Source organism: Neoarius graeffei, chromosome 15 (assembly GCF_027579695.1).
Source record: "Neoarius graeffei isolate fNeoGra1 chromosome 15, fNeoGra1.pri, whole genome shotgun sequence".
NCBI classification, from domain to species: Eukaryota; Metazoa; Chordata; class Actinopteri; order Siluriformes; family Ariidae; genus Neoarius; species Neoarius graeffei.
The window spans coordinates 40757269-40770636 of record NC_083583.1 but is presented as its reverse complement, the minus strand read 5'-3'; the positions used below and the strand labels follow the sequence as shown (position 1 = coordinate 40770636).

Here is a 13368-nt window from a genome sequence, read left to right as displayed (position 1 = left end):
CTTCCAGAGTCCGAGATGAAAACATTCAAAATGGCGAAACGAGTCAGAATTATGATAATCAATAATTGATACACCCAAAATTATAATACTAATCCTTACCTCGGCTTTCAGTCGCTTAGCGAATGCACCTCGGCATTTTTCCGCATGAGGCCCATGGTAAAACCACACTTCCAGGAGGGGCTGCCGTCTGCCTCCCAAGCCGGCCGAGAGCGCTCCTCGTCGGGCACGGCCAGGCGGGCGAATGCCCTGGTCCGTCCGCCCTGTCTAAAAAATAATGGTACAACTCCGAGTGAAGGTATCAATGCGCTGTCGAAGCGCGCAGAAGGTGTTAGTACGCCTGTCATTATAGTGCGGACTTTCCATAGCATAGAAAATCGCCACGTTTCAATTTGTGTAACTGAACTTTGTTTCATGTCACTGGTCATATAAACAGGAAAAACGTGGAAGAGTTTGGTCGCATCTAACTACAGCCCCAAAAATTACCGTTGGCCATACTGAGCCTAGCTACATTGCTAACAGGAGTAACAGCGCGTCTGACTGACTGGGAGGTCGCAATACACCATGATGTTCAATGTACGTTAAACACTCTAAAAACCAAACAATTTTCTTGTCATCCAAGGCACAAAAACTATTTTGTCGCATTCGTCATCATCACGATTCACACTTCTCCATATTCATCTACCCGCTTGTGCTGTACCCGAAAGTTTTTGTGACATGATCACGTGACAGCGGCTCTTCCGGTTGTAAAATATGCATATCGGAGCTCGAGCAGAAATGCCATATAATCATCACGAATATAACGATTTTGCTGAATTTAATAGATAATTTTGTATTTGTTGATGCAATTATTTCATATTTTTAATGGAAAGAAACTGATATAGCGTGCATTTATGTTTCATGTCCCATGTCCTTTAAACAATTTAGAACATGGCACCTTCTGTTTGAACCCACCTATTTTTCAAGTGATCAAACATGTGACTGACCGGTTTTATTTGTTGCTCAGGTGTGCCCTGTTTGTTTGATCTGTTTTAAAAAATTAATCACTCTGAATGTGTAGTCTTGGTTTGCACTCTGGGTTTCACTTGTGTAGAGTGTATTTGTTGTTAAAAAGGATAAACCAACATGAAGACTATGAGGATCTGTCAATGGGAGAAAAGGGAGACATTTTGAAGCTGAAAAAGAGGAGCCATTGCACAAGAATTGAGCATAGTCAATACAGTTTGGAATATCCAGAAAAAGAAAGAAACCACAGGTGTACCATCAACCAGATATGGAACAGGTCAGCCAAGAAAAACAGCAGTATAAACACTGCGAGAGCTATGAAGGAAAAATCCAAAAACATGCAGTGGCATCACCAACTACTTCCAGAGGGAAATACTATGATTCATATAATTTATTACATGTAGATAAATGACTACATTCCCAGGCTTCTTATGTCATCAGTTCTTGGTTCCAGACCAGTTTCTTTTGGGAAAGCACAATATTTCATGCAAGACAAGACCTTGTGTTTTTTACAAGTCTTGCAAGACAAGAACTTTTGTGTGAGAGGAGCATAAGTTTAGGCACAGGAGACCAGCACCTTGTCAGTATCCATCCATCCATACTGCATATCTGTCAGGGTCACAAGGGAAGCTGGAGCCAATCTCAGCTGACATTGGGCAAGAGATGGGGGTATACCTTGGGCAGGTTGCCAATCCGTTGCAGGGCTAACACAGAGACGAACAGTCATTCACAACTATGGGCTAATCTGCATGCCTTTGGACTGTGCAAACTCCACACAGAAAGGCCTCAGTCGGCTGTGAGGTTGGAACCCAGAACCTTCTTGCTGTGAGGCATCTGATGTCACAAACTGTGGTTGTATCATACATTCAGGTTCTGGGTATAATGTGCCTTTTCCTGTAGGTTGAGGAGTGTTGCTATTTAAGATTTTACTTTACAGTCTTGGTTCCTTCAAGGCTACATCCAAATAAATGTGAAGTTGGTGGTGAATACAAATTTGAAGTGCTCTTAACTGATCTTTAGTTCCCCTGCCTGGTCCTCACACTTAAACCCTGCAGAGAGAGCCTGGATTATTTATAGCATACAGCAGGCCCAAAACACAGAAAGCAAAGAACATGAGTGAAATTTCCATTCTCGTATAAAAGTTTGCAGACTGTAAACTTACACTTTGAAATCTGTCCCTTTTAATTCTGATTAATTCTCCTCAAGGGGCTTACAGCCCTGATATAATTTGGGATGTCCCATTTCATGCCCGGCTGTCTCCTCTGTAGCAAGTAACGCAGCGTGTCCTTTTAACTGGCAGACTTTTACCGAAGACCAGTATGTGGTGCAGGCTCAACCTGAAGAAGCCAACATCAACATTATTTCCAACAAGGAACCAAAAATGTAGGACGGTGACTGTCTGTCTGTCTCACTTCATCAGTGATGCGTGAGGAGTCTGAGCCTCCGCCTGGCATGGAGCAAAAGGCAGATGACAAGTTGCCTGAGAAAGGTTAGAGAACCCATGCTTCCAGTCGACTGCACTGTACATCTCCTTTTCATAAAAAAAGAGGAAGAAGCCAAATTCAAGATAAATTTGGCTCTAACTGAGATGGGGGTGTCTTTTAGTCCCAGCTCATTTTTCCGTATCACGAATTGCAACATCTGTTAGTAAGTGAATTGGCCAGCCTGAGTTTATCATTTAGCTCGGAGTCTAAAGCTGGCTCTCTGACCTTTCTCTGTAATTCTGCATGTGTCATTCCGGTACTGACGTGCTGTCAAGTCAAGTTTATTTGTATAGCGCTTTTAACAATAAACACTGTCGCAAAGCAGCTTTACAGAATTTGAATGACTTAAAATATGAGCTAATTTTATCCCCAATCTGTCCCCAATGAGCACGCCTGTGGCGACGGTGGCAAGGAAAAACTCCTTCAGACGACACGAGGAAGAAACCTCGAGAGGAACCAGACTCAAAAGGGAACCCATCCCCATCCAGGCAACAACAGACAACATGACTATAACATTAACAGTCCTAACAAAGTCAGCTTCGTTGATGCTATAAACCCCCCACCGACGGAAACCCGAGTGCAAAACCGTTCACGACAACCGCAGTCCCAAAGTCAGCAAGTCAACTGCAGTCCCCAGCCACAAAAGCACCACTGCAAGAGTCCAAAGCGTCCTCCAGGCGCGACCCCCAACTGTCCACATGGGGCCGCCCTCCACAGGAGCGATGCGATGAGACTCCAACCAGACACAGGGCACCAAGATGGACCAGGCAGGTCAGAGGAGCAGAAGAGGCCAGCATCTCGATCCCAGGACCGACATGTAACTCGGAGGGACAGGTTTGGGGTGGGGAGAAGAGAGAGAAAAAACAGGTTGTTAGGTATGCCCAATGTCACTTGAATAAATAGGAACAGTATACATATTGCACTGAGTACAAGCAGGGACTCCGGCAACTAACTATGACAGCATAACTAAAAGGGGAGAGCCAGAAGGTAACACAGGCATGAGGGAGCCCCAGGACATAAAGCAGCCAGCCACTACACCACCAACAAACTCGAGTGAGCAAGCGAGTGGGGGACTGACAGCATCCATACATCCCAGTTTACCAAAACACTCCATGTCTGAGGACCCTCCAGATCTACACCTTTACCTCAAACACCATTAACAAAAGGCTTGACTAAACAGATATGTTTTCAGCCGAGACTTAAACACTGAGACTGTCTGATTCCCGAACATTACTTGGAAGGCTGTTCCATAACTGTGGAGCTTTGTAAGAAAAGGCTCTGCCCCCTGATGTAGCCTTCACTATATGAGGTAGGCGTGGCGGGTCATAGAGGACCAGAAGTTCACTCAGGTACTGTGGCACGAGACCATTCAGTGCTTTAAAGGTCAATAGTAGTATTTTACAATCAATACGAAATTTGATTGGGAGCCAATGCAGTGTGGATAAGACAGGGGTGATGTGGTCATATTTTCTAGTTCTAGTAAGGACTCTTGCTGCTGCATTTTGAACTAACTGGAGCTTATTTATGCTGTGCGTTATAAGAACTATGACGCCAACACAGATGAGAAGGTGGTGTTTTACTCAGTGTGTGGGAGGCAGAGTTAGGTAATTATTTATAAAGGGTAATGTGTCCAGGGTTGAATATGGAAAGAGGAATTTAGCAGTAAAATCTACATTTTATTTGCCTTAGACTTAGATGTTGTAAATAAAAAGATAAGTGAATATACAGTTAGGTCCAGATATATTTGGACACTGACACAAATTTTGTTTTTTTACCTGTTTACTGAAACATATTCAAGTTATAGTTATATAATGGACATGGACATAAAGTCCAGACTTTCAGCTTTCATTTGAGGGTATCCACATTAAAATTGGATGAAGGGTTTAGGAGTTTCAGCTCCTTAGCATGTGCCACCCTGTTTTTAAAGGGACCAAAAGTAATTGGACAATTGACTCAAAGGCTATTTCATGGGCAGGTGTGGGCAATTCCTTCGTTATGTCATTCGCAATTAAGCAGATAAAAGGCCTGGAGTTGATTTGAGGTGTGGTGCTTGCATTTGGAAGATTTTGCTGTGAAGAAAATATGCGGTCAAAGGAGCTGTCCATGCAGGTGAAACAAGCCATCCTTAAGCTGCGAAAACAGAAAAAACCCATCTGAGAAATTGCTACAATATTAAGAGTGGCAAAATCTACAGTTTGGTACATCCTGAGAAAGAAAGAAAGAAAGAAAGAAAAAGAAAGAAAGAAAGAAAGAAAAAGCACTGGTGAACTCATCAATGCAAAAAGACCTGGACACCCACAGAAGACAACAGTGGTGGATGATCGCAGAATAATTTCCATGGTGAAGAGAAACTCCTTCACAACAGCCAACCAAGTGAACAACACTCTCCAGGAGGTAGGCGTATCAATATCCAAATCTACCATAAAGAGAAGACTGCATGAAAGTAAATACAGAGGGTTCACTGCACGGTGCAAACCACTCATAAGCCTCAAGAATAAAAAGGCTAGATTGGACTTTGCTAAAAAACATCTAAAAAAGCCAGCACAGTTCTGGAAGAACATTCTTTGGACAGATGAAATCAAGATCAACCTCTACCAGAATGATGGAAAGAAAAAAAGTATGGCGAAGGCACGGTACAGCTCATGATCCAAAGCATACCACATCTGTAAAACACGACGGAGACAGTGTGATGGCTTGGGCATGCATGGCTGCCAGTGGCACTGGGTCACTAGTGTTTATTGATGATGTGACACAGGACAGAAGCAGCCGGATGAATTCTGAGGTATTCAGAGATGTACTGTGTGCTCAAATCCAGGCAAATGCAGCCAAACTGATTGGTTGGCGTTTCATAATACAGATGGACAATGACCCAAAACATAAAGCCAAAGCAACCCAGGAGTTTATTAAAGCAAAGAAGTGGAATATTCTTGAATGGCCAAGTCAGTCACCTGATCTCAACCCAATTGAGCATGCATTTGACTTGTTAAAGACTAAACTTCAGATAGAAAGGCCCACAAACAAACAGCAACTGAAAACCGCTGCAGTAAAGGCCTGACAGAGCATTAAAAAGGAGGAAACACAGCGTCTGGTGATGTCCATGAGTTCAAGACTTCAGGCAGTCATTGCCAACAAAGGGTTTTCAACCAAGTATTAGAAATGAACATTTTATTTACAATTATTTAATTTGTCCAATTACTTTTGAGCCCCTGAAATGAAGGGATTGTGTTTAAAAAATGCTTTAGTTCCTCACATTTTTATGGAATCATTTTGTTCAACCCACTGAATTAAAGCTGAAAGTCTGAACGTCAACTGCATCTGAATTGTTTTGTTCAAAATTCATTGTGGTAATGTACAGAACCAAAATTAGAAAAATGTTGTCTCTGTCCAAATATTTATGGACCTAACTGTATGTCCTGTTTGTCTGTTTGTAGTGCCTGAAGACCCTGCAGATGCTCTAAACAGGATAAGGTGCCTCGAGTATTTAGCTGTCCTTCACCATACCAAATGGTTTCAGGTAAATGAAGTGCTCACTCCCACCCTGTTATTTCCTGCCAAAGCCAAACCAGGCACTGGCGGAGTTTAAAATACAAAATAATAAAATCTGGATGCCATTTAAAAGGACCTGTCAGGGAAGTGATGATTGCAGGGGTTTTCAGTAAGTTATTGAGTGCCTAGCACAGCTAAAGCTTAGCTACATGTCATGGTTAAGTTGGCTTACTAATGATCAAGCACCAAAATCACTACATAAACAAAGGTCAGAACAATCTTTCTTTTTTTTTTTAATTAAATTGAAGTGCATGTATTATGCATGGAGTTTTCAATGTGATGAGCATACATCATTAGAAGAAGAAGAAACTTTTATTTGTCACATGCACACTTCAAACACAGTGAAATTCATCCTCTGCATTTAACCCATCTGAAGCAGTGAACACACACCCAGAGCAGTGGGCAGCCACACCAGAGCGCAGAGCATTTTTTAAGGATTTTCCACTAGGAGACCAACTGGTCTGGGCAATACAATCACAGGCCCCAGAGTCCATGCGGCTGCACCGCTGCGGCATATTCTGTGATGCAAATTGCCGCATTACGAATCCTCGTTTCAGCCAGCATAATATCAACATAGTTCATGCAGTGCCAAGTTTTCCTTGTTAAATGTATACTTACATGGTACTTGGTTAATTAATTGCAACTGACTGAACCAAATGATAAGACATAACTTGGTTTAAAATTTGGTCTCCCAGTGAAGCTGGTTTGGCATTGACTAGGAGACCAAATCTGGCCTGCCGCCCATTATGTCCATATCCTAGAAAATATGTCCTTGTCCTGTCCATATAGTATAAAAATATGTAATCTAATACAGAAGATAAACCTAAAATGAGGAATGATTGTTTTTAAACCTGAAGCTACATAGGGTTTTGTGTGTGTGTGTGTGTGGTGGGCTTAGGTATGGTGTCTCAGTATGTTTTGTCAGCAGGCATGAGCAAATGGTCCCCAGTCCTGTGTGATCATCATCCGTGTACTCCGAGACCTCTGTCCATGCATGCCAACCTGGGGCAAGCTCAGCTGGGTGAGAGCTTAGCATTTATGCCACTTGAATTCTGATCAGTCACCTTTCAGTTCAGCTGCAATGAGGAATTAATTCTCCATTGCTCTTAATGATGATGTCTTCTGTTGAAGGCCATGGAGTTGCTGATTGAGAAAGCCATTAGCAGTGCATTGACACCTCTGAGTCCAAGAAACGCTTTGCGCAGAGTTCTGGAGTGTACAGGGTACCCGCGGAGTCTTAAAAGTATTAAAAAAGTATTGAATTTCATTTTCCAGAATTAAGGCCTTAAAAGTATTAAATTTCATCTTGAAAGTCTTAATTTTTTCCACGGAGGTCTTAATTTTCCAAAGAAAGTCTAACATCGTTGCGTAACCTAGATTAAATTCTCTGTGATGAAAATGAAGCAAAATCTAAAATGTTTTGCGCTGCCCTGGCGTTCACACGCAAACAGTGGGAAATTCACGTCACGCCGTAAAGGGTTCACACGAAACGAGAGCAGGCGCAGAGAGGGTGAGGGGGAGAGAGCATGGGGAAGTGCAGATTCAACCCGAAGTGGCCGCTCAACCCTAAGGCCCCGGTCACACCGCCCGAACTTTGCTGGAGCGTTCCTTGAACGGTAGGGAGGGGGGGCCGAATTTCGACAACGCTCGTCACCGCGCACAAAATGGGGAAAAAAAATCGAAAACATGGGCGTTGGCTTAGCGGTGCACCGCTGAAGCCGGCGTTGCTTTAGCGTTGGTTTAGCAGTAGCGAGCGTTGGTATAGCGGCGTTCTGTGCATGCGGGCTTTGGCTCGGCGGGGGTATAAAGTTGGTTTAGCACCAATCATAGCAAGTCTCTCAGCATCCATGGTGATACAGTTTTACTGTAACTTTGAGCAAATTCGATATAGATGAGGTCTGAACTCAACGGCAGCTCGATTCCAAATGAGCTCCTGGTCCATTTCTCCCCGTATTTATAGCCAAATTCTGGTCCCGCTCCGACACCTCTATACCAACGCCAAACCAAAGTTCATCGCCGCCATGGATAGCTGCTTCAACGCCCGACACCGTTCCAGCAACCCCGTGTCCGCTCGTAAAACGCCGCTTACAACCGCTCCACCGAAGTTTGTGCAACGTTTAATCGCCGCCCGGGCAACGCTGGTGAAGCAGCGGTGGTCCAGCGTTCAAGATTTCTGCGTTGGCCTAGCGGACCCAAGCGTCCACGAACTTGTGTCTAGCGGTGCCAAACTTTGACTGGGCGTTGGTGGAGCGGGGGTGAACTTTGCCGGGGCGGAAAATTGCCCCCTCCTCACCGCTCGCAATATTTTGTGCAGCTCAAAACTTTCGGAGCGGTAGGAGGGCCCCTCGAGAAACATCAGCGGTGGCCAAGCGTATACGGCGTTGCTTTAACAGGGGCCAACTTTTGTTAAACGGTAGTGAACGGTTACGAGCGGTGATGAATTTTTTTCACCGCTCCAGGAACGCTCCAGCAAAGTTCAGGCGGTGTGACCGGGGCCTAAATACACCTGGGTGAAGGGGGTTCCAAATAATGACCGTGAGGCATTATGCACTTTGTGTAAAAAAAAAAAACCTTTCAACTAGGGACAATGGGGCTTACAGCTCTGGATTCTCACATGAAAAGTGGTAAACATATTTCGTTTGCATCCACAATTCAGAAGCAGGCAGCTATACTATTATAGCTATACTATTCTTTTTGTCTTTTGAATGCTTCTCTGGCGTGTGTGTGTGTATGAGGGGTGATTGTCTGGACTTACATGGGGGTGCTCTCCTCTGCATGGTGTCCAGGGGGTGTGAGTAGAATGAATTCTGATTGATTATTTTAATAAATGTAATTTTGTTATTTCAAACACTCGTAAATAGTAATTATTTGAGGTTTAATCTGGTGCTCAATATGATTTATTCTTCCCTAATGAGTGCGACAAAGGTATTAAATTTCACTTGAAATGGCATTAAAAAAGTCTTAAAAAGTCTTACATTTTGGTTTAACAACCCTGGGGGTACCCTGAGTGTATTGCTAGTGGAATCATACTGCAAGGTGCATAGATTTGTAAGGCCAGATTATAATTATGTTCTCAAGATGATGCATAGCTCACATTACAATTTGGTTCATATGAATATTTAAAATAAACTCCATCTCCTGTCAGATGGTCCAGGCTTGATTGACCCATGTGAAAAAGTTCAAACAGATGCACTCAAGACCATGACCAAGTAAGCCAGAGAGGAAGTAATAGCAAGCGCTAAAGGAATTTTAAAAAAGGACCTTTTTTTCTACTACAATAGGCACATGTTATACCGTACATTATTCTCATCTATATAACCCTGTTGGAGCTTAATCTTAAAGAATTCCATAATTCAGTGTTGCTCCAGCTTTAAAAAAAAAAAAAAAAAAAAAGCTCCAGGCGATAAAAGCATAGATTTCAGGTCTTTTTATCACTATGACAACATTTGAGTAGCTTTTTTCCATCATTGTCATTAAAAAGACAAGCAATACAGAGAGCTTTAAAGCTTGTTGAATAAATTGGTGAACTCACTATCATAACCGTTAATAATCACTAATATGTTATCAAAATGTGATGGGACATGTTATCAGAAAATAGTCAGTGTCTAATGTGTGGTGTTCTTATACCAACAACGCTAACAATTGTACTTTTACAGTTATATTTAATGTTGGGGAATGAAAGTTATTTCCTGGTATCAGTTACTTTATAGCAGCTATAAACGGTCGTTTTCTCACCAGCCTCTTTTTCTTTCTCTCTCTCTCTCTCTCTCTCTCTCTCTCTCTCTCTCTCACTTGATTACAAAATGCAGCTTGTTTATTGTAAAAGTGCAAACGCATGCCTTTATCTCCGACTGTTACAAAGCATCAACATTGGAGACTCCTTCAGTAAATGCTAAATAACAACCACCTCACAGAAAATTTCAACATATCATTGATTACACGTTTGTTTGTTTTTTTTGTTTTTTTTAAATCTGTTCACTTGAAGTGCTTACTGTACAAGTCCGAGTCTAAATTGTTACTATAAAAACAATCTTCTAGCTGCATCTATTGTCAGAGGTGCTGTAATCGAAAACTCAATCAACAGCACCATGTAATACAGTATTGTACAATAATACAGTATTTTTTAAATCTGTGTATTAGGGACCCATCAATATCTAGTAACATAATGGTTCCACTGTCAGACATGAGCAAGCACCAGCACTGTGTCATGGAAAAGTTTTATACCATTGCAAAGGTTAAGACTCCAAACCTTCTATTTTTAGGACTTTAACCATTAGGTAATAATCATCTTTTCCTGTTTTGTCACTCTGTATATAATCATGAGACCAATGTCCGCTCCGTTCTTTCAGTACATCCTGTGACTGCTGGCTTTTCATCACATCCACAAGCTCTTAGGGATGGACTCACTACTGTTGTCTAAGGTCAGCATTTACAACCGCAAGAGATGGCGTGACAAAGCAGACGTGGTGGAGAGGGAGATCAAAAAGAACAAAAGTAATTTCCAAAATACCCGAGAAGCCCCACAAACTTCATGGGTAATTCATGATGTCAAATATTCCTTCCTAAGAAAGAAATGATGCCGTCATTTCTTCTTTTTAAAAACCAAGTCCAAATCTGGAGAAGTAATGCTTCCCCTTTTCTCTGTTTTATTACAACAGTACCGAAAAATGCAGGTTGTTGTACGCCATTTATAGAATAGCACAGAAAATGTTAAATATTAAAATCCACTGAAAACTAATAATCTGTTGGGTGTTTTTTTTTTTTCAGATTAGATTTGTTCAATAGTAGCACTGTCTTTAAAAAAGCTTTTGCCCCTTATAAAAAGGCCAGTTGCTTTATTTTTATAGAGCGGGTCTGGTCCATTGATAAGGATGTAAAATAAAACTTTTCCAAGATTAAACATGTTTTCAGATTCTAGTCAATAGTGTCATTAATTTGTATGGATACTGTACTACTGCACAGAGATTAGAGTTTATGTTTTCTTTAATTTAATCACCGGAAAAGTAGTTTTAAAGGGAAGGTATCATTTTGTGAGCTAAGCATACGAAATATTAAAGTTCAGCTTAAAAAACCTGCTCTGATTGTTTAATTCCTGGTCATTAAAATTTGAAATCCAAGTCACTTCTTTTCATTTCACATGAGTATTGTGTATATAATATTGTATATCATGTATCTCTTTTTCTGATCTGACTAAAGATGAGGAACCACCTCACAGAAGCTTAATAAACCGGAATACAATGGCAAGATTTTATGAGCTACAGAAATGGTGTGTAATGCAGGATCTTCTTTTCTCTTGTGCCTGAAATTAAATGAGCTCATATGGGCAGAATAAAGTACACTTTGAAGTGAGTTGATCAAGATGGATGAAAGACTTAGTAATTGTTTCATACTGTGATGAGATGTGGTGGTGTTTATTATTACAACCCCGATTCCAAAAAAGTTGGGACAAAGTACAAATTGTAAATAAAAACTGAATGCAATAATTCACAAATCTCAAAAACTGATATTGTATTCACAATAGAACATAGACAACATATCAAATGTCGAAAGTGAGACATTTTGAAATTTCATGCCAAATATTGGCTCATTTGAAATTTCATGACAGCAACACATCTCAAAAAAGTTGGGACAGGGGCAATAAGAGGCTGGAAAAGTTAAAGGTACAAAAAAGGAACAGCTGGAGGACCAAATTGCAACTCATTAGGTCAATTGGCAATAGGTCATTAACATGACTGGGTATAAAAAGAGCATCTTGGAGTGGCAGCGGCTCTCAGAAGTAAAGATGGGAAGAGGATCACCAATCCCCCCAATTCTGCGCCGACAAATAGTGGAGCAATATCAGAAAGGAGTTTGACAGTGTAAAATTGCAAAGAGTTTGAACATATCATCATCTACAGTGCATAATATCATCAAAAGATTCAGAGAATCTGGAAGAATCTCTGCGCATAAGGGTCAAGGCCGGAAAACCATACTGGGTGCCCGTGATCTTCGGGCCCTTAGACGGCACTGCATCACATACAGGCATGCTTCTGTATTGGAAATCACAAAATGGGCTCAGGAATATTTCCAGAGAACATTATCTGTGAACACAATTCACCGTGCCATCCGTCGTTGCCAGCTAAAACTCTATAGTTCAAAGAAGAAGCCAAATCTAAACATGATCCAGAAGTGCAGACGTCTTCTCTGGGCCAAGGCTCATTTAAAATGGACTGTGGCAAAGTGGAAAACTGTTCTGTGGTCAGACGAATCAAAATTTTAAGTTCTTTATGGAAATCAGGGATGCAGTGTCATTTGGACTAAAGAGGAGAAGGACGACCCAAGTTGTTATCAGCGCTCAGTTCAGAAGCCTGCATCTCTGATGGTATGGGGTTGCATTAGTGTGTGTGGCATGGGCAGCTTACACATCTGGAAAGCCACCATCAATGCTGAAAGGTATATCCAGGTTAGAGCAACATATGCTCCCATCCAGACAACGTCTCTTTCAGGGAAGGCCTTGCATTTTCCAACATGACAATACCAAACCACATACTGCATCAATTACAGCATCATGGCTGCGTAGAAGAAGGGTCCGGGTACTGAACTGGCCAGCCTGCAGTCCAGATCTTTCACCCATAGAAAACATTTGGTGCATCATAAAACGGAAGATACGACAAAAAAGACCTAAGACAGTTGAGCAACTAGAATCCTACATTAGACAAGAATGGGTTAACATCAGTTGGTCAGGTTCAATGCCTGAACTGATAATCACATCATCAGTTTTTCTTTGGCTAATCAGACACAAGGTACACCACCACTCTTGGCGGAGCAGTTGGGGGTTAGGTGCCTTGCTCAAGGGCACTTAAGTCAATCCTGCTAGTCTGGGGAATCAAACCAGCAACCTTTTGGTCCCAAAGCTGTTTCTCTAACCATTAGGCCATGACTTCCCCCAACATTCCTATCCCTAAACTTGAGCAACTTGTCTCCTCAGTCCCCAGACGTTTACAGACTGTTGTAAAGAGAAAAGGGGATGTCTCACAGTGGTAAACATGGCCTTGTCCCAAATTTTTTGAGATGTGGTGTTGTCATGAAATTTAAAATCACCTAATTTTTCTCTTTAAATGATACATTTTCTCAGTTTAAACATTTGATATGTCATCTATGTTCTATTCTGAATAAAATATGGAATTTTGAAACTTCCACATCATTGCATTCCGTTTTTATTTACAATTTGTACTTTGTCCCAACTTTTTTGGAATCAGGGTTGTATTATTATTACCCCACTTCCAAAAGTGTTGGGATGGTGTATAAAATATAAATAAAAACAGAATGCCATGATTTCATTGAAAATGGTACAAAG

General features: G+C 41.5%; 1 protein-coding gene across 1 annotated transcript; it reads left to right on the top strand.

Annotated features, from left to right (window-relative positions):
* Positions 1-2160: 2160 nt before the first annotated feature.
* Positions 2161-10503, top strand: zfr2 (zinc finger RNA binding protein 2). The gene is given in 4 exon segments (XM_060941318.1): positions 2161-2491; positions 5918-6000; positions 6961-7053; positions 10382-10503. Coding segments are annotated over 4 exon segments (255 nt in total). The 5' UTR covers positions 2161-2424; the 3' UTR covers positions 10394-10503.
* The last annotated feature ends 2865 nt before the right edge of the window (positions 10504-13368 follow it).